The following is a 22,409-nucleotide window of genomic DNA, read 5'->3' on the forward strand; positions in this document are numbered from 1 at the left end:
TTATTTTCCAACTCTTGCGGATAACTAACGTAGATCCCTGTGAAGTGTGCGCTGTAGACTATAAAATGACTAGAATTAAACGGATTTCCTTCTCTAGAGATTCTCAGTGGTGCGGATGTGTGAGGTTTACATGAAAACAACTATTTAAGGCCTGCGATGGGAAAACGCCACAAGCATCACCAGCTTCCCAAAGACAGCCTCTCGTAACCGCAGGAACAAAAAGGCTAATGGATTGATGGCTTGGCAGCAGACAGGGAATCCGAGATCTCATAAGGATAAAGGACGGTTATTACGAGCGGATTCATATCTCGCATGGGCTCAGTTTAAATCAATGCTGGCTGTGGTTCAGAACGAGGATCCCTGTGTGTCATAGGACATGGTCTGTTGTGAGCACAGTTTAGGAAAAATAGACCTTTTATGTTAAAAGGGCTTTTCTTTGCTGAGTTTGTCTTGACAACAAGCATGCAAAATGCTGCGGAAACTGCAGTGAGTTGTTTTTATAAAGCATCAGTGTTCAGAAAGATGACATTAACTACAAGAACTGCATTTTTATAGTTCCTATGAGTGTTTTCGGAAGTGTCCCTAACAATCACAGCTCTTAGACGTCTATTTAGGACAATTTTTAGTCCCTAGGTAGATGCTTTTTGGGTAGGTTCTTTCCCAAAGGAAGCTTGAGTGACGTGCGTGGATTTGTTGAAGACACGACTGGAATAAAAAATAAAAAGACTGACATTGTTAAAAGGAAAAAAAGTGGCTTTTAATGTCAGCTTTAAAGCGATTTAAACAAAAGAATTGTGCATACATTAAAGTCTTGACTTTGAGCCTTTTTGCAATGTTGTTGCGTGTTGTGCAGAAGAAAATGACGTAGCCATGCCAACCACTAGCAGGATACTGGTTACCCTTGAGAAAGTCCCCAGGACTGTTCTGGTCTGAAAGTGCCAATTTGCACTATGTAAAATTAAGGATCAAAGTGTTGTAATGCACATTAAGAATCAAAGGTAAAAGTACTGAATGCAGAAACAAAGTAGATGCCATGAAAAGGATGATGAGTGATAGGTGCAATTTTGTATACTGTCATACTTTTTTTTATTCTGGCACAATCGCTTAATATTTCTTTATGGAGTGGATTATGTAAAGCGTGTTTCATTTGTAGTATAGTAGTAGATAGTAGCAGATATGTTCTTTTTTTCCCTTTTCATCACTACAAAAGAAGTCATGCACAAAAGCACAGACGCAGAGCATACCTGCATGTGATAGTGAGCGTTGTGTGGACTGGGATCACGAGGTCGTCTTTGGAGCTGTCGAGGATGGGCGGAGGCATAGAAAAGCCTATCACCAGACCTGTGGACGAGAGAAAAGCAACTGTGTTAGATTCATGTTACACAGGTCACTCAGGACCTAGTGGCTGTGACGAAGCTGCATGGTAGGCTGACAAATCTCCGAAACGCATCAGGAATCTGAAACCTGACACGACGGTTATTACATTTACAAGCTGTAAGGCAATCTGCTGCTAAAGCCCTCAGTCCCTGATGCTGAATAACACCCAGACAGAGAAAATCATGGGCTCACTCATGAGACAATGCTGTTGTACGCTCCTTGCCTCCTCCTCCTCCTCTACAAACACTATTTGCCCCTTGATTCATTACCAGTGCATTCACTTCACTGACTGGTGCTTGGTTAATACGACCCGTCTAGAATGTCATTACCATCCCAGAGTCCCCTCAGGGTGCTATTAGCGCTTAGTCAGACTCCACACCTACAGTCTATCATATATAAAAGTGTCACCATGACTTATGTCCCACCTGGATATCATTAGGCTGGAAAACACACACACACTTGGCAATAGCAAAGATGGAGCGGGTGAATGGTAATGGTGGGGCTTTCTGTGCATTTACAAATCAAATGTTGACCATTTTTCACACTCAGTGTTTGTTTGAAAATCATTGTGATACGTATAATTAATGTACTGCATGTTGGCACTTTCCCAGCTCCCCCTTTTCCAACTAGTCAAGGTCAAACAGAGCTGCATCTGTAAACAGTCGAAAGCCTTTATTAAATCAGTACATTCGTACATTAGATCAGTGTTCTTTCTTCTACCGGCAAGTAGCAGCACATGAGAGAGTACAACACAACAGACTAAAACTGTTTCACAACAGCTAGTCGTGACCTGCTGCCAATCAAAACCCAGGGCTCTGGACATCTGCGGATCTTGTACACAAACCCCAATCCCCCCAACGCATCCTGCTGCCCAGGGAGCACAATAGAGCAAAGTTATTCTTATGTAAATATTTTGGTAATTTGGAAGGAGACGATCGGCCCCAGTTCCTGCCAAGTGTGCAAAGAATTCAAAAACTCCGAGGTGCCCTCAACTTTCAGAGTCAGTCCTGGATACAGCAAAGCGAAAAAACACCCAAGGTTGTTGTGAGAAATTTGTTCTTGGAGGTCCACGATGGATCTGTTAGCATAAATGGAACCAAGGATTCATATATTTTCATTAGTGTAAAATCGGCTGTGATTGTAATTGTGTTTTGTTGGCTTTGAAGGAGTTCTTCATATCTATGGGAAGCATGTCATCTTCCATGGAGTCCATCATGTTGCTTCACCATTGCTGCTTCTACAGTAGCCCAGGATGGACAAACCTAATATTGGAACACTTGTTTTTATACTGAAATGACAGCACACATTCATCTAAGTAATTTTATATAAAGGTGACACATGAACTCTTTCTGACGCCACCCAGAGGTTGCCCAAGAGCGATTTTAAAGCCACAGCATTAAAATAACGGCATAATGGACTCTTAGAGCTAGCTAGCTAGCAAGCAACTGTGCTGAAGTAACTTGTTTGTACTTTGTAGTGTGCTGAGTTTGAGCCACCCGTAGCGAGCCAATTCATCACTGACCAGCATGTATGCTATCCTGTTCAGGAAATAAACTGAAATAATCACACATAAACAAGGCTTCCAGCCATCATTTGCAACACAACACAGAGTCAAAGGGTTGTTTGAACCAGCCAGGTACGCTGAAGTGTAGCTGAACGTGCCTGTCTTTTAAAGTAATGAGTAGAGATTTGGGGGAAATATGCTTGTTTGTGTTTTTTGCTAAGTCTTAGATATGAAAATCAGTGCTCTAAATAGCTAGCTTAGCTTAGTGGAAAGACTAAAACAAACTTTACAAATACCGACACAATGAACAGTTGTAATATCCCAAACTGTGTGATAAGAAAACAAAATGTCACAATCACTACTTACGGACAGTAGACTTCAGTAACTTTATGAGTCACAAACCATGGCAACAGCAGGCAACAATAACGAGCAAAACGATGCTCCAACCTGCGTCCAGGTGTGTGCATCACTTTTTAGCGCCCCCTGGAAACAGTTGCTTTGAAGGTGGTTTGTAGTCTGTGGTATTATGCTACACCAAGCTTAGCCGCTGGTGCTATTGGCTGTAGCTTCATATTTATTTAACAGATGTGAGAGGCAATATTCTTAACTCTCGACAAGAACACAAAGAAGCATTTATTCCTAAAACATTCCTCTGTGTTTTATTGTTCTTGGTACCGATCCTTGTTCTTCTCTTTCTTACAACCTATGAATAAAAAAAAATAAATATTGATTCATATTTCAGATATCCTTGTTCATGTCTGCTAGAGATCACAGCTGAGACAGCAAAGCCACCCAGCGATATCAGTTTCTGTCTTTGCACGGATATTGAAGCTGATGGTTTTAACTCACACACAGGCCACAGCACAACACTTGAATGATTGTGAGCTAGAACTGCAGCGCTGGCAGAAAACAAACATATTGAAAATTGAAGTGGGAAGTGGTGACAGTCCATGAACCATTCCCAGCTTGGCTCCCAGCGGGATTTTCCTTCCTTGCTCTTTCGGAGATCTCTAACTCAGCCTGCGAGGAGAAGCAAAGCTTCCCCAACATATTGTCTTGGCCCTGATGTGAACCTGCCACCAGCTTCGGTCCCATCACCACCCCTCTGCAGTACAGCACAGCTTTGTCCACTCTTCCTCACACCTTGAAATGCTGTAAACCAAAACAGTGGATAAACCCATACACGGGGGCCAACATGGGACCCCCCCCGGGAGCTACAGACAGGGGGAAAGTGAGAAAGGAAATTCATTATCAGGACAGCTCAGTTTTTTTTCAGTCCCTCCTCTGCTCATTATAGACAACAAACCTGGATGCTAACCCCCTGACAAAACCTGCAACACTATATCTTACATTGCTGCACTCATCATTTTTTGCAGCAACAGATTAGGTGATTCTACTAAAATATTGATGTGGGTCACTTTTTGTCGCAGTCCCTCAGGATAAAATGATCGTCTGTGTTAGCAGCCCCTTTCAACTTTCTAAATCTCTATGGATTTTCAGCTTATTGCTTTGTCTTTCTGGCATGTAACTCTGCCGGCGCTCATGAGCTGCCTGCTGTTTTACAGCCACAGCAGAAAGGAGTGTGATTTAAACCTTGATAAACTGTCCTTTTGCGAACTGTTCAGCACCGAACAGTCACACAAATCGCGAGCGAACCCAGTGGAGCAGGCAGCTTCTGAAGGTGTTAATCTTAGGAGGTGGTGGAGACCAAAACAGAGGCAAAAGAACATGAACTGATAGGTGTTGGGTGGACAGAACTACATATCCGTCTAAAAGCCACTACTGCTTTGTAGGTTCTGGATGTACATTTGGACATTTTTTTGAGATGTCAACCAGAAAGATTAAAGCATGGTTTGTACTGGTTTGTACAACGGATCAATGCAAAGTCTTTGCCCGCGCCTACGAGAGCGGTCTACGCCGTCGTAAACATTTACAAATGCGGGGATTGTTCTATAATTGCGGTGAAACCTCTAATCTCTGGTGTTGTTTCTTTGCCACCGTGCTTCTAGGTGTATTTCCAACAACTCATTGGACCAAATAAATGCTAAACCACTGTTACTTTCACTGAAGTCCCCAGACACTGGAGTGCATTATGGTGTGACAATTGACGGCAGCAGAAGCAGGGTGATTTATTTGTGCTTGTCGCACCATTGACATAATTAAGAAATGCATTTCAGACCAAACACAGTTGCTGCGGAGAGGATCACGTCAAGCTACAGCGTAGGCCACAACATGAATACTATGAGGAGGCAAAAATCTTGCTAAAGGTGGTGTGACATTTAGAGTCTGGTTAAGATGGATGAGTGTATAAACGTTTCCACTTGTTTGCTTCGTAATAAAAGCCATATGACTACAATCTTTATCTAACCTTTCACAAACAGCTTTATGTGCTTAAACTTAACCTTAACCACCGAAAGCACAGATAAGACATGTGTGAATGTGAAAGTAAAAGCAAAAGCACTGAAAGAAACAGCGAACATAAAAGGTAGTGACAAATTACTTGTTTTGCCGTTTTGGTTCAAGGGCTTTTTACTTTAGAGGCACCATCAAATAAGACATCGTGGTAGACAGCGCACACACTGCCACCCACACAGATCTGACTTTCTGTATTTCTGGCATTTGTTTATCGAGGTTTACACGAACATTAGCAGAGGAAGAGAGGTCACCAGTGTCAAACCAGAATGATTTGAAAGACGCTGACAGACATTTGATTGCCCAACTCGATACGGCACAAGTTCAGCAGTAAATACACTGACTGAAAACTTCTCAGAAAAATAATGAGGGGCATCACGGGAAGATGTATAAAAATCCTGATGCGCACTGACACGACTTTTTGCCTCCCGCTAGATGTGCAGACTGAGCGATGAGCTGTGAGCTAAATCTCTATTGTAACTGAGCCTCAGTGATGGATGCTCCCATCACAATCTGTTGAGAGATCAAGCACTGACAGACAGGATGCAATTTGTAAATCTTTCTGAAATGCCATGACTGACCGTCACGCCCTGGGAGATACAACATCAAGATGTTCTGAAGTGCATGTGGCGGTGGGAGACCTGGGAAAGCATTGTTTACTGTAAAAGGAAGACTTTTTTTGGGTGGGGGCTATTTGATACGCTCCAATGGGTCGTAGATGCGTCTATCACACTAAAGCAAGAGTGTCTCACACTCAAAGGCAATACACCCACACAGAGTCAAGCTAAATGCTCCTTGAAGTCAGGCAAAACATTTCACAGATCTTTTAAGACTCATGACGGATACTCTGGGACACTCCGAACCCGACGCTTCTGACACAGTGTATTTCCAAGGTGATTTTCGAGATAATGTGCACCACATTACTTGTCAAGATCTTATATATCACTTGTCATCCTAAGTGGATAACCCATAACTGCTGAAGGATGCTCCACAAAGTCATAACTTACAGTGTGCTGAGTTAGACATGACCGTGGGTCAAAAGAGCCAGCGACCTCTCTGCGGTATGGACACTAAAGATTGATGCGAGGTGGGAAGGGGGCATGTTTATATGCCTTACACTCTGTAGGCGACTCTAATGTATGATGCTGCAGGAGCTGCTGGTTATTTCACCCTGTATTTCACAATGATGAAAATTCTTTGTGCCAGATGTCAATATCTTCCATATGGATGCACTCTGTAATGTATACACTATGTTTCCAAACTGCGAGACACCAGATATGGAGGCCTGTCAACCTGTCAGCTGCGTAAATAGTTTGTGAAAATATATAATCCCTATAGTAACTGTTTTCATTCTGTCAAATACAATTAAAAGCGCAGCGTTGCCCCAACGTACAGTTAAGTGAAGCGGATGCCAACAAAAACAGAGCCCGTTAATGCATAGCTATCCTCACGGCTGATAGCATATCTTGTCACGATAATAAACACGCTTTCCCGCAGTGACCTTTCATGCTGCTTCTCGTGACGGATTGTTATGGCTGTTATCACTCCGTAAGCTCATTTATCGCAACAGGCATTAGAAAATAGAACAAAAAGGTGAGCTATCGCCATGCGTTTTACGAGCTTAGTTACAGAACAACAGTTTCGGCTGGAGGACGGTCAGAACAAAGAGGAGGACAGCGAGCGAGCCGAGCTGCAGCTGTAAACGGTGTATGAGGAGACTGTGTTGCCTTTCTTTACACAAGCCGCCAGCTTTAACAAGAAAAATTACTGGTGTAGAGGTTGAGTCGAAACTGATTTTCTTTAATTTATTATACATGATTCGGCTCGTAGCTCCTTGGCTACAGTTTATGTTGAGTTTACATTACCGCTAAGCATTTAAATCAGCGCTCCCACGCAAATCTATTTTACATGCAGCCACCCTGTTGTGTAAGACATAGCGGCAAACATCCTGTCTGTTTTGCATTTAGTGTTCAAGTGCTTTCCAATTACCGTGTGGCGTTGCAGGCATAAAATAAAACAGGGATCGGTATGAAGTGTGGACCAGATTCACAATGAACCTGAACTTAAACCAGGTCCCTCACCTCTACCTTGATGGGTGACAGTTCATGTTTAAACATAAAAGCCCCTCCTGTGAGCCGGGGATTGTTTTTCTGTTCTGGGCTACGTAGAAACCGTGCAGTGCAACATAGTGAACTCCATGTAAGACTAGCAGAAACAGAAACATTTACAAGTGATTAATGAAAACATAATTATGAGTACAATTTTAAGGAGCTCACACTAACTCCTACATGTCGACCTTTAAAAGATAATTGCAGTGTAACTCTGACAGTAAATATAGAGTTGATGATTGTGGATTACACATTAACCAATCTACACTGTTGCCCATAAAGTTGTTCCTTCTTTTATTGCTATTTATACACATCCATTATATGTTTGGAAGAGATTGATCAATAAAGTTTTGATAAGATATACACTTTATCAAGAATGATTCACATTGCCATAATCATTTCATGAGAAGATGTAAAAAAAATATACATAAAAATATGGTATGGGAGACGTGATCAAAGTTATGTGATTTGTTGTTGCCCCCTTATTCAACTTGCAGATTATCATTGTGCAGTAAATAAAATCAGATGGAGACAACCTCTATCAATTCAGACTAATCCCTCCGGCCAAAGCAACTTCAATGGACAGCGATTGGCTCTTTGACAACCGCTTAACAATTGTGAACACGGGCGGCGAGCCAAAAAAGAATTTGAGCTCCGTTCGCCTCCCTTCCCATGCATTCCAGCTGGTGGTGCGCAGATAAGCGCTGGCTTTGGGTGATTAGTCTGTACCAACTGAAATCAGCATCACATTTTAACCTACTAAGATAATGCGCAAGGATTCCAAGTTGGCTTACTCCTTCTGATACTGCATGATTACGCCGGATAGAAAAACACAAGTTTCAACGAGAGCCGAATTCACAATCTCTGAGAGTGAAAGGGTTGATTGTGTTTCCAATTTTCTATGTTTCAAGGCAAATGACTTTATGGGTCCTGTGACTCAGCTCATCACACTCTCAGTATCTGTCATACTGATCACCGGGGATTGTGGAAAATAATTACATTTTGCTTTCAGCTCTTACAGAAGATTTAAAAAGGAAATCTTCACTGACAGCGATTTGATACGGGCTTACCCCGGAGACAGACGGCTCACTGGACATGTCCTCGAAAACACCTTAACTTTGCTCTCGGGAAAGGTGCTCTGTGTTGCTGTGAAAACTCCATTCTCACTGTGGGAGTAATGTGTGTGTACGCTGCAACGGGTCCAGCTGGCTCTGTCAAGTAAACACGAAGATTTAAGAGGCCCAGAAAACAAGCTTTGCGCCGGTATTGGTTTAAAACACACTAAGTGCTTTTGTAGGTACAGTGTATTTTAGATATTAGATAAGGACGAGGGCAGCGTCTCGCAAACATGCCAACCATGTCACAGAGATCATATAGAGGTGGTTACATTAGACACATGGGTTCACACAGCTGGTCTTTCAGCTAACTCTGTGCCGCATGCCTCTGTAGTGATGGAAGCGCCAGATGTACGCGGACACAAGTCAAATGTTCTTCAAGGACAATTGTGCCTGTCCACTCAGCGTGAGCGACAGGCCGCACTTTGATGTGTCAGCCGCGCATACCTGGCTGACAGGGGGGAGAGATGAAATGTGTAAACAGCACGCCAGAGGAGCGCCTTCAGTAGCTCTTTATTTATTCTGACGGGTCAGGGTGCCAAGACGTGCGAGAGACTGCTGCTGCTTCCGAGTGGTTTTAGACTACTTAGTTTGGTGAAACGGAATAAAAAATTGACACTGAAAATACCACAACGATCAGCCATTATGACCTAATATTGTGTAGGTCTCCCTTGTGCCTCCAAAACAGTTGGAACTCATCAGTGAATGGACATGGGTCTTCAGAGGGTGTCCTGTGGTGTCTGGCAACACAATGTTGTTAGTGGGGGCCTTTGGGTCCTATGGGTTTTTAAGTTGTTCGTAAACCGTTTTTGTGTGTGTCTGTGTCAGGCTGCATCCTGCTGGGGATGTTCTGCTGCCATCAAGGAGTGTCATTGCTATGGGGTAGGGGTACCTGGTCTGGTCTAGGTGGGTGCCACATGTCTAAGTAACATCCACACGAATGCCACGTCCAAAAGTCACGTCCAGCAGAACATCGTCACAAGATGGTCAATGTTAAGGCTAGATTATGCTTCCGCGTAGTGATCACGCAATGGTCACGCAATGGCCACGCAGTTGCTCGGACGCAGTCGTGAGACCGTGATGGTTCTGCGTGGGGTTTACGTGTCGAAATGCATGTCACACTGGTAGAGGGCGCTATGATTTTTTGTGACCGACCGACCGAGACTCTTGTGACGTATCTCGCCTCGTTATTTACCTTCCGGCTTTTGTCGTAGTCACAGTGTACGATGGACACCGAGACAGAGAGACTGGCGTTGGAGCTCCAAATTATTCAAGCAGAGGAAGAAATACTTCTATTGCAAGTTAGGGCACGACAAAGGAGACAATGATGTTTATGAGTGGAAACCGGAAAAGCGGTCTCCAGCGGATGTAGTTAGCGGACCAATCACAGCCAATGCCGCTGCGTTGCTGCTGCGTTGCTGTTGCGTCGCCTCGACGCGCGTCAAGGATTTTTGGGAGGTGCACGTCTGGCCCTTGCGTAGGACGCACGGGGGTCCGCAAGGACGCAATAGGTCCGTAATAGGTCCGTACGCGCCCTCGCGCTGTGTCAACGCGGAAGCATAACTTGGGCTTTATTCACTTCTCGTGTCAGTGGTTTTTAATGTTGTGGCTGATCAGCGTATATTTCATATACTATGCATTTCACGTACTGTAACTGCAATGTCCTCATTAAAATCCAAACTGGTACCCTTGCAGCGTGTCACCTAAATGTTCTCTGGCCTTGCCAAAGAAGAGAAACTGCACAGTCAGCCCGCTGCTCGGAGCAGAAATCCATGAATCAAACAAATGTTTGTCTCAAATTGCTTGTTTCTGCTTCTACACCACATCAGGGGCATTTTGTCTTGCTTACTCTGTAAACAAGATATAAGAAAAATGTCCACCCAAAAGTAGAGTTACAGAGGCATTTATAGTTGCTGTTCAACAGTGCATGTTGTGTGCGGGGCTGCGGCAACACAAACTGTAGAACTGGATCGTGGCACCACATGTATACGGCAGGTCCTTGACCTATTTAAGTGCTTCTGCATATACGCATTTACATTATCCCCTGCTGAGCTCTCATAATTGCTCACACTGGTGGTTTTGTCACATTAAGGCAGCGCTGAAAGTGGACTTCCTCGCCTTATGGAGGAATCCTGCTGAGTAGATAAGTCACACAGAGGGGAAGGAGCCTAGATGCCATAAGGCGCTCTAAGCCAGTCAGAAATGTAAAGCTTCTCCTACAAGACGACAGATGCAAGGCAGGCAGGAGTTGGAGCATTAAAGGTAACCATGAAGGCGAGCGCTCCTCTCTCTCCCCGCGAGCACAACGCAGGGCACATTAGAGCCTGTGTGAAAAGCACAGCGGTGTTTTTCACCGCGAGCAAATTTCCTGTTTTCTTTATCACGTTCACGCCTCTCCCACTTCCCTTTTTCATGGACAGTGAAGACGATTCTGCCGCTGGCGTTTTCCTCTGTAGTTTTGTCTCTGATCGGTCACGTGACGGGAACAGGAAAAGAGGAACCTTGTGCAAACAACAAAAAACAAGCTTTTCTCAGAGTCTTAGTTTGGCAGAGAGGATGCGACGGGGGAGTAGTTCAAAAATAAAGGTACAGAAATAGGATTCAGGACAAGATGTTAGTGTTTATGCTGTGGTTGCAAGTATGTAGAAATTAGTAGCCTGGGTCTTCCCTGCAATTAAAACCACAAATGGTTAAACAGACTTCAATGTAATAGCCAGTGCAACAACTGAATAGTCTGGGGTTATTCTAGGGTCAAAGAGAAAGGTGTATACAAAAGTGCTGCAACTTAGCTACTTCAGTGACACTGTGTCTGGTCAAGTGCCAAAGCTGGAGCACTCTGAAATAGCCTTGAATATCTGGCGAGGGACAGGAGGCCAGTTAGGCCACGCAGCAGACCTGCTCTATGGATGTGGAGTCAGCAAGCCTGAGGCTATAACAAACTCTCTCTCTCTCTCTCTCTGAAAGAAATAAAGTCAACTTCCTCTGTCATCTGTACACAAGGCCGGGCCGAAGCCAGGCGACGGACTGACTGGCAGATCGGCTTTGATTTCATTGTTACTACTACGGAGGATGACATCCACCATGTCCCTGTCCTCTCCACTATTAGAGGAGACCGGCCTTTCCAACATCCTGCCGGAGGAGGGGTGCACAATTAAGGATGCGGCGACAGGCCATCTGGGCCGGCTTCCTATGTTTGAAAACCCTGTCCCTGACTACACCTTCCTGTACCTGCCTCACAGGCACACCGGACAGCTCAACCTCTTCCTCTGTGGCAACCCTTTTTTTGCTCATCATCATTTTTACCGCTGAGAAATTGCTTCCCCTGCCGAGAAGCAGATACTGGTTAAAGGCTCTGCCCAAACTCCTGGCAATGACATTTCTGTTGGGATGCATCTCAAATATCGCCACACCAAGTTGTAAAAAGATACAAGCAAGTGGCAAAGATTAGCAGTACTGCTGAGGCGGCTTGCACGCTCCTAAAACTCATGCTGCGACTGTTCAGAGGCCAAACTTTGAGGAGCCCCGTAACGGTGCTTGTTACCTAATTCATGGCGATTCGGCCCATAAACAATTCTCAGCTGCCGTGTCAGATCTCCCAGGGAGCTAAATCACCGTGGCAGCTTAAGATGCCGTAGAAAACAAGGGCAAAGTAGGGAGTACCAGGTCAACAATTATGGTGCTGAATGCCCAAAGGGAGGGAAGCTGGCAATTTCCTCAGGCATTGCCAATGGATTCTTTCCCATGAACCTCAAGTGACCTCTAAAGCAGGGCAAGAGGAACGAGCTACGAATCACCGATGGTGCCACATAGATCTCCAAGTCACAACCTTTTACGTACACAGCTGCCAGAGACTGAGCCGCAGTTTGAAATAAATAGCAATCGTGGTTCCTTTTAACCTGAGAAGTGCTGATAACTGTGTTACACCGTGTCCCAGGATCAAGTAGTTGCCATCAGAACATGCGATGAAAAATAAGACGTGAGACGCCACGAAACAATTTCACTTCAGCTTCTGACAACACTATTTACGGTAAATGCCTTTCTATGGGCTCTTATAGGTGCAGGAACACATGTAATTAGCTTTGCATTAGCATGTCAAGAGAACCCGTACAGTCGACACATTTGTAGCTGTAAATTCAAAGCCCCTAATTATAGTGGACTCCATTTATTTATTTATTTATTTTCTTGGAAAAGCTTCCCAAGATATAAACTGACCAGAAAAATGCGGCGTAGTACTCATGAACGTTTCAGTCTCGTTTGTTATAATACAAAAAAAGCAGCGACATAAGATTTATTGCTAGGTAAACGCACTTATATGCACACTTGTGCACACTTTCGTCCCTTCACAGGAGGTTAAACACACTTATGGAGTCATAGTTCAAGTACTCCCCGTGCAAAGTACGGGTAAAGTACTGTCTTTGTGCTGACTGCAAAGCAACACTCAGGCGTGTGATTGAAAGGACAGAGGGAAAGTGAGAGACAGGAAGAAAATCAATAGGTTAAACCTCCTCTGCATGGTAATCATTCCAAGTGTGGGAGCTGAGCTTCAAGAACGCAAGAAAAAGAAGAAGGAGAAGAATGGGAACCTGCTGTGACTAGCGTTTCATTTGCACAGTAGGGACACTGAGAATGGTCATGAAGGGACGGAGGTCTGAATGTTAATCACTTTCTTTGTGTAACTCATAACTACGCGTGCAAATCAGACTTTGGCACAGAAAAAGACACAGCAGTCCCATTGATTCTGAAAGTTCTGAGGCGCTACGAGCCACAGCGGGTAATTGTAAAACACTGAGTTGCTTTTTGTTGCGATAGGTCGCGCAGTGAGAGGAGCATTTGCAGAACTCATAACAAGACTAAAGCTGCAAGTTCATCGGATGGCTTAACAGCTTTGGAATTGAGGGGGAGGCCGTCTCAGACAACTTCAGTACTCACCCCCACATCATAGCATGACGGGCCAGCTATGCAGAGGTGAGAAAATAGTCAGGGTCCGAAATTCTCTGATTTCTTGACGGTTTCTTGACATCTAAACAATCAGAGCATCTCCTCCCTCTTTATCACAATCAACCAACTGGTATTTTGATTTTCAATAAGCTATCTTACCAGTTTCTTGCTAACTAGCGCTGGAAATTTGAGTTTTAATTGGGTCCGGGGTCTTGTGCATGGTGGAAGTCTTAGTGTATTGTTTGTCTACATCGTTACTGCCCCAACTGACTGCTTGTGACTGTGTGCAGGATTATCATCAGTGCTTGAGAGAAGAATGGATGAGAACTAACCTTTCGAATTAAATTCTAAACGCAGTACCACGTCACAGAAAAAAAGTCCTGACAAAATTTGCAGGCGGCGAGGCATAATCGCCCTGTTTGGTATTCTTCTGCATACGGGCTGAAGTCGCACAGGAAGTGTCGGGGGCATCGAGATCTGGTTGTCACTCCGCCGAGTAAGTCGCTGCCTGATGTGAGCAGGTCGATTCCATTTGCATGCCACTCTGCTAGTTAGGTTAGACATAAAAGCATTTGTAGAGTTGTTTGTGCCTGTCCTGGAGGAGGTATGTGCAAGTGTAGAACACAAAAACACGCCGCAAAAGTCCCTTCCCATACAGCCGTGCCAGCAGTAAAGGCTTTACTTAGGCACAGCGGTGGTTTGAGCCAAATGCTAACATTAGCGTGCCACATTTAACATGCTAGCATGCTAGTATTTGCTTATTAGCACTTAATATGGAGTCATAGGAGTGCCATAACATACAGAGGAAATACTATATACACACATTACTACTTGCCTTCATGCCGTGGCTGATTATTCAGTTCCTGCAAATACTTACTTATGTATTCTTTGACAGATTTTCTTATTTTGTCCAAGATTCAAGTAGCTTTTTTAACCTAACCTCATGGCAACCCCAAACAATCCAACTGTTTGTGAGACATTTCGCTCAAAACTATAAGTGTGAACTTCAGGGTGGTGCAAGAAAAAAGTCAGGGGATCACCAGAGAGTTTAGGATCACAGAGGTATTTCCACCTGGATCTGAGCCGACCCATTGCCACTGCCATTAGTTTTGCAATTTGCGAGGCGAAGAACCGGGCACAGAAAAACACAGAGGGGTCAGAAATATGAAAACCCACAGATGGTTTTCATCGACTATCTAACACCAACTTAGACACATATTTGGCTTTTGCTGTGAATTCCTGGTGCCGAAAGAGCTTATCACTCAGCTTTAGTCGTATCTGTGGTGTTAGTGCTTGATAGTGCGTGATGAGAAAGTGAGTGACCAGACATCCTGATGCCCAAGGGGCCCTCGCCGCCTCATGCCAGCGTTGAGTGAGGCACCGGACTCCCTGTTTATTTGGACTTTAGTGCAGCGACCTTCCCACACTGAGCGGCGGCGGCAACAGCAGCAGCATTCCTCTCTCATCCGAGCTGCTCTCCAGCTGATAGAACAAGATATTCAAGGACGAACGCTGCGGGTCCCCTCCTCAGAGTCCTGAGGTTGAATCCTGAGATCAGCGCTGAGAATAGGGGGCTATTGTTGGCTAAAACAACTCAGCCTCTATAAGTGGACAACTAGAACAACACCGGGGGTTGAGAATCAGATTTCTGGGATGATCTGATCAAGCGGAGGTATGCGTACAGAAAACACTCGGCTAAAAAAAATATCAACACTGTGCACCCAAGACACAGACCGAGCCAAAGATCATTTGGCTTACAGCTTAGGCTAAGAAAAAATGACTCACTGCTTTCATCTGAAGCTTTTTTTTTAAACTGGAATAGGTTTGAATAGCTAATTGTGCAGCAACAAAAACAAGGAAATTCGAAGAGATGAATCAATCAGCGGCTCACTGTTTCAATAGTATCCTTCACCAGCAACGACGCACCACGATGTCTCTCTAAAATAAGACTGAATCTCTGTAGCTGTGTGATAAATGTTTTGGAAGCATCGCGATTCAAACCAAAGACAGAGCGTGACAGGAAGATGACAGAAAACGGCTCAGGGTGAAATCTTGAAGCTTTTTAAATGCAGCTGCTGCATAAATTACATCCTCTCACCGCCTAAGATGACAATGACTTCTGCTGGGCTGGCAGCTCTACAATCCACTCTGCCTCAATCTCCCCCTGTGATCACAATAAAGGGAGCAGTGCTCTCGGCGCGCTTGCATCAGACTCAGAATTGTCTTTTTAATGTCACACATTTGTGTTCTGCTGAAAGAAATTTGAAGGGGGTTAGGAGGGTTATGAAAATCCTTCAGACAAATGAGAACATTAACAGTCCGTCAGGGCGTATTTAACCTCCTAAAAGAAGACCTGTTGCTTAAATTATTCAGTGAGACGTTTTTGTTTTTTTTTAAAGTCAGACATGTGCAGACAAAAGGCAGTTCGCTCAGTTCAAAGTTCTGCTTTTGTGTCTTGCGAAGGTGCCATGCTCCGAGAAATGACGAGAAAGGTTTTGCAAATTGTAGATCTCCATCTCTTAACCCTCGGCCGGGCTGTGCAAGACATCAAACACGTAACATGGATTACGAGTTCATTTCAGCTGTAAAAAGAAAAACAGCCACGCTGTCCCAGAACGTGACCTCTTTCTCCCCCCATTTGTACCTTAATGAGGCACTCTCTGTCCCACACGTTCGTCCTGAGAGGCTGCACTTGAAAAATACACGTCCGATACAAAGCCTCCAGGATAATTCTGGGATATTGTGCTTCAAGTTCATGTTTTAGACATCATCTGAGGAAAATAGAGATACCATATGGTCGAACTAACAGCTTGCAAATAAGTCTGTCAACAGATAGCGCTAATAGGAACGTCTACTTTGTCTGATGACAGACAAAACATCCCTAATTCCAGGCTGCAAACTCTGGATTGCTGAGCAAATCTTTTCATGTGCATACTTTCACGAGTTTTATTTTACGGCTGCTGCAGAAGTTTGGACGGCGCCTCAAAAGAAACATGTGAAAAACACATTGTCACACGCCATAAAACCTATCATCGCCGAGAGTCATCATTTTTACAGTAACTGAGGGCTGTGATTCTCCTGTTTACGTGACCCGCCCTGCACAGCTCAGTGGCATTTCACGAGAGGAGCCAGCCGTCCACCACAGGGTTATGATTCAGGGCCGGCCATATGGCGACTGCCCCTCACAAAAAAAAAACATAAGATCCACGATCTTTATGAACAGCTGTGCAGCTGCTCCCAGATATGAACAGACATCAGCTTAAACCATCAGACGGCAAAATCAGTCAGTGTGTCAAGTATCGGATTTAAACAGAGCAAAGAGAAACTTGATGCTTTAGAATATTTAGCCCCTGATCTCAGTTATGTTTGTTTCATTTGAGCACAAAAGTGGCACCACTGCAGCTATGGGGGACAGGTCAAGCTGTTTTACAACCTGTGCTGATCCGGACCTCCATCCCAAACCCCCACATGACAGCTCAGTGTACATCAGAAGGCTCTCCCGCCACTCTGCCTCCCAAAATGTGACATACACAACTGATGTAAAGTTAATCACTCAACACAGCACACTCTAATATTCTGTCTCCTCCTGATTTAAACTGTGGCACCATCAATTAACAGCTGCATCCTTACCAAACACAACAACAGCATGCCTCCCCCTAGTGCCTATTTGCATGTAGACTTGGAGACTGCTTATTAATTCAGCCCCATACCGAGAGCCACGGGGGCAACTTTCAGTCATTAATGGGTGACAAATGGCGTGTTCGAAATTTATAAGACAACTTCATATGATGTGCAGCTGCGAGCAAGAGGGATCAGGATGACAAGGCGCACTGTTTTTTATTTTTATTTTTTTTAATAATCTAGGATTATTCCACTCCTTTTACAACCGGTGGCACAGATAAGTACGCGCGCAAATGCCCTCCAGTCGAGATAACCTTTGTTTTAAGACCGACCTTAACTTCAACAAAACTTTAACCACCCAACATTAAAAGCGCAATTAACCCCGGATCAGTGTAAAGTCCGTGTAAACAGTTATAAAAAAGTTGTGCGCGCTGAACTTCTCCTCACCTGAGGCGTACGCTATTCCAATCCAAGTCCGACAGAAAAGCGTAAAATCTGTCTTCATTTCCAGGTCTCCGGTCCAGAGGTGCAGCAGCTTGAGCTTGATTATTATTTTTTTTTTTTTCTCCTTCAAAAATAATGATTAGTTGATTAGCTGATTAGTTTTGGAGACGCTGGTTTGAATGAAAGTCCGCGAATGGGGTACAAACTCAGGTGAACCAATCGATGCTCGTCTGTGTGTAGGCTGCTCAGAGAGGACGGTAGCGCAAGTGCTGAGGACAAGAGGGTGAAAAAAAAGAAAAAAGAAAAGCGTTTGGTTTTTTACCCCCCTCTTTTTTTTTTTTTTTGTCAAAAAGGATGCACTGAATGAGATTTACAATGATTTCCCTTTCCTTTGCTCGTGACTGGAGCGCATGCACACCCACTCAACTGAGTAGTTCATAAAACAAGCTTGGAGGGGTGTGTGTGTGTGTGTGTGTGTGTGTGTGTGTGTTCTAGGGTGTGTGTTAGTGTGTCTGTGTTGGGGGTTGGAGTTTGGGGAGGAGGAGGGGGGGTCTCCCTAACATCCATGACAAATTTCCTTCCTGCAAGATGCCATTAGTTTCATCCTCTGTGCTAAAGACCTGCAGCACTGATACAATGAGAACCCTGTACTGGAGCCGGGGGTTTAAATGTGCGGCTTTAACACAAAACTCTTTGATATTGATTTCCGTTTCATGGATTTTTTCAAAGCATTTAAACACCTAAATGCCACAGCGGGTGATCCCAATACCGCCAGAAATACTTGCAAAGCTGCAGGAATGCTGCAGTGTCACCGCGCGAGGTGAACAAACACCACAGCAAGACAGACGCCCAGCCCCTAAAGGAATATTAGAGGCACATTAAAAGATATTCTCCCTTTAGACCAGCTGTTTTTAATCCGCAAAACAGCATTATTCACAACCCTCCCGACACCCAAACGTGAATCCGGCTTTATCTGTTCAGGTCAAATTAAGTGAACGCTTATGAACTCAGATTCTTCCGCGTGTTGGAAAAACAAAAGCTGAGTGCTGTCGAGCTCTGGGAGTTTCTTTCTATTAAGAGAGTGTAATTATTCATCCTGAGGGTCAGATGTATTGATGCCTCCAATGAAGCTAAACAGCGCAGAGTTCTTCCAAGCTTGTCCGAATGCTGTTAACGCCCTCCACCCATACGTTCATCCCTCCCCCGGGGGAGTTCTAAGAGTGCGAATGAAATACATGTACTAAGAGCACAACACGCCGGCACCGAGCTGCTATCAGCTGCTGTGTTTGATTTGTTTTTTTCAGGGAGGGGTTTTAGAAAATTGAAAACCTGTGTACCATATACACTTGGGAAAAGGGGAGAAAAAAACAGGGTATACAGAGTGTGCTTTTGGATGATCAAGCACACACGGAGAGGGGAGTTTCAGGTGGAGCTGTTTACTCGGCTTTGAAGGCTGATCAAAATTCTTATGGAGCATCAGATGAACCAGCTTGCCCATTCAAACCACTATAATCAATCCCAGACTGCTTCACTTTCCAGCTCCAGTGCGCTATAAAATCAATAGCATGCTGAATCTCTACTTGGAAATCCATTATAACAATAATAATAATGCTGCAGCTCTCTCCTTCCTAAATGGGCCTTCAGACCGGCTGAGCACCAAAACACCAGGAAAATGTTGCTGTTCACAGTTATTTGTTAGAGCTAACATCAGGTGAAATAACAGGGACTCAAAGGTTCTTTGCTTCTTATTGTGGGCGTGCGTTTCCCCCCTGAAGATTGCTTGCGACAATCCACCTCTCTGACCTTAAAACACAATGTTGTGATTGAATGGTTGTAATTAACATGTTCCCTCTGGCTTCGGCCCGGCAGCGCCCTCGGCTTCAGAGGAAAATAAACACACTAAATCGTGTAGATAGCCCGACATAGCTTCGTCCGGGCAGTTACTAAGGCTCATTGCCAATATAAAACAGATACTGTCGTAAACGCGTGAAAAGGCTTGAACGCCCAGTTTAATAATAAATGGCACGCATAAGCCGTTCGGGCAACGGGGATAACGGACAATAGCGCTCACGCAGGATAGCGAGGTCGCCTCTGCTGCGTCAGATGAAACGTTTCGAGTTTATAATCCCGCTGGATCCTGAGAGACAACCCAGGACTCAAGGACCCGTCCTTGAAGTGTCAGCACTCCATCCGGCCCATCCTCAGGTCAGGAAACAGATTACTGCTCCACAGCTACTATCATAGGAACTTCCTATGATAGTAGCTGTGGAAGGATGTGGAGCGAGCTCGCAACCCACTCTCCCGAGTGCAGTTCATGCCCACGGGCCTGCGCTCCCAACTGCTCTTTGCCAAGCCACTGTACTTTGAAGTAGCTGTTCAATAGAGTCATTTTTTTGTTTTGTTTTCACTGTGGCAGACAAAATTTCTCATCAGCGCTAGGTCACGTCCGATGTCATTCGGTAGTTACGGCGGCCCCCGCTGACTACAAGAGCAGCACTCTAGCATGTTAATTATTTAGCAGCTGATTGGCTATGAAGCTAATGGCGAGGAGTGGATCGGAGCTCGACAACTCAAACTTTATTGTGCTGAAGTCTTGCAGCTCAAAATGAATGGGAGCGTAGGTTGTAGTTGCACTTTAATCAGCTGATGAAAGCTCCAAATGAAAAATATCTGGCTCTGTAAATGCTCCACTTTGTGTATGAGCTATTGCTAATTTAATCTGCAGTTTTGGAGCAGGACAAGTAGAATAACTTGAATTTACTACTGCTTGATGCTAAAATTCATGCAGATTAGAGTACTTCAATACAATCCAAGATAAAGTTTCCTTTTTGACATAGGCCTATTTGGACAAGGATGATCTACTGTGTAAAGGGTAACTACACTCCTCAGCATCCGAAGCTAGCCATTTAAGCTAGCAACGTAAATAACGTGTTGCAGTCATTTTGCAAAACTGTCCACCTATCTTTGACACTGGCTGCAAGAAAAACTCCACCGGATGCAAATTGCTGTTGCGGGTTTGCGTGCATGCACTGACCATTTCATTTCTCCCTAACATTTCATTCATTCATTCATTCATTCATTTTTTGTAACCTCTTGTCTTCCGGAGAGTCGCAAGCCGGAGCTTATCCCAGCTGTCATTGGCCGAGAGGCGGGGTACGCTCCGGACAGGCCTAACATTTCGGTCGGATTCAAATCTTTCTTCTTAGACCATTCTGTTACCTGTCTGTGCATTTTCTAGTGTGCCTAGGATAAACATCATGTTGAAAGAACCACTTCTGTAACTTGTGGATGGATGGTCTCTTCTTATATTCAAGCACTCCTTGATATGATACAGATTTCCCAGATGAATCAATGACTCCAAGCAGCAAAGCAACTCAGAGTCCTTTTTACACCACCACGTTCACACAGCTGGTATGATATATGATACCTCCTGAAAATATTTCTGTGGTCTGAGCCAAAAAGCTCTGTCTTTGATTTGTCTGTCCAGAGCACATTATTCCAAAAGGTCTGGCCTTCGCCTGTTATATGTTGTTTATATGTTCATTGGCAAACTGCGGTTTGGCTCTAATGTGCTTTTTGGACAGCAAAGACCCGGTTCCTGGTACCCCTCCCGGGCAGCAGGTCAGATTTGTGCTATCTCTTTCTGTTTGTAGGCTCATGCACTTTAACGGTTCAGACTGTGTGATGAAATGTCTGTGTTTTTAGAGACTTATTTTTGCATCAAACGCTCTGCTCTTTGGCTGAATTTGCTGGGGGCTGCCAGTGCTGGACAACCTTGCAGTCGTTTGTAATGTGATGACAGCGGAATGATTTATTTAGGATGTTTTGGACACCCTTTTAATCCCTCGCAAGACTCACAGACATCCACAAGCTCGGAGGCTGTCAGACATCAGAGTTTAAAATAAGGCAGGCTCCACTTGCCACTACGTGAGGAGGTTCACATCACTGGCATTTAATCCCTTGGATCTGAAGGTGTCATAAAAATAAAGGAAAGTGAGCTATTTTTTGTTGTTTTAAATTATGAAAATTACTTTGAAATGCAAATTCCATATATATATATATATATATATATATATATATATATATTTATTTTTGAGTATAAAACCTGTAAACACTGTTTCAATCGACCAGTCTGTTTGTCCTAAAATGTTGTAAAAAGTGAAACCAACTAGATATAAGGCACTAAAATGCTCAGTGCAACTGAGGGGAACTGCTGTCGTTACTAAACGTTTGTCACCATAAGCCACTCTTTTTACGTAACGTGGTCTTTTTCACCATTGTTAACAAAAAATATTGATTAGTGCAGCTTTAAAATAATGTTTTAAAAGTTAGAATGATCATTACCATGGCTATATATTACAGTCCCTCAATTTCCACGTTTATGAGGTAAGTGATCAGCGTGTTGTGAATGCACCCTTCCCATGTGGCCCCTTTGCAGGAAAAGCTCGCGTCCCCCTCTGGTGTGGTCCGCTGTGCCACTTTTCCAGTCAGCATCCTGAGTTAGCATGCCCCCGAGGCCCATCAAATGCCCAAAAGCAACCCCACTGTCACTCTGTTTATCTGACCTTTTCACCTGGCGGGAGGAAACAGGACGTCGGCCCTCCCGCGTGTTTGCGAAGATAACCCGAGAGTCCGGCGGTTCTCGCCGTTTAAGTGTCAGACGCGGCTCACGCTTTGAAAAGTTCCAGTCCAGGTGCAGGAGGATCAACAACCCCTCCGCTGTCTCTCCTGCTTAATGGATCTGGATCCTCATCAACCACAGTCGTGCGCCCCGCTTTGATGATGCTTAATAACATCCTTGATTATTTCAAGTGGGGTCGGCTTTAAACTTCCGCAGGCCATGAAAGAGTGCAGAGACGCAGCTGCAGAAAAGAATCAAAGGCAGCGAAA

At 44.3% G+C, this 22,409-nt stretch overlaps 1 protein-coding gene across 1 annotated transcript in view; it reads right to left on the minus strand.

Annotated features, from left to right (window-relative positions):
• Window positions 1-17,786, minus strand: part of flt4 (fms related receptor tyrosine kinase 4) — a 48,593-nt gene extending 30,807 nt beyond the window's left edge. Inside the window, exons 1-2 of the mRNA XM_084550331.1 lie at window positions 17,523-17,786; window positions 1,245-1,341 (exon numbers count right to left, since the gene is read on the minus strand). Coding sequence (XP_084406457.1) covers window positions 1,245-1,341; window positions 17,523-17,580 — 155 coding nt within the window. The 5' untranslated portion in view covers window positions 17,581-17,786. The remainder of the gene's footprint in view (window positions 1-1,244; window positions 1,342-17,522) is intronic.
• Window positions 17,787-22,409: the final 4,623 nt, after the last annotated feature.

The sequence above is a fragment of the Chelon labrosus genome, assembly GCF_963514085.1.
Source record: "Chelon labrosus genome assembly, chromosome: 8".
NCBI lineage: Eukaryota > Metazoa > Chordata > Actinopteri > Mugiliformes > Mugilidae > Chelon > Chelon labrosus.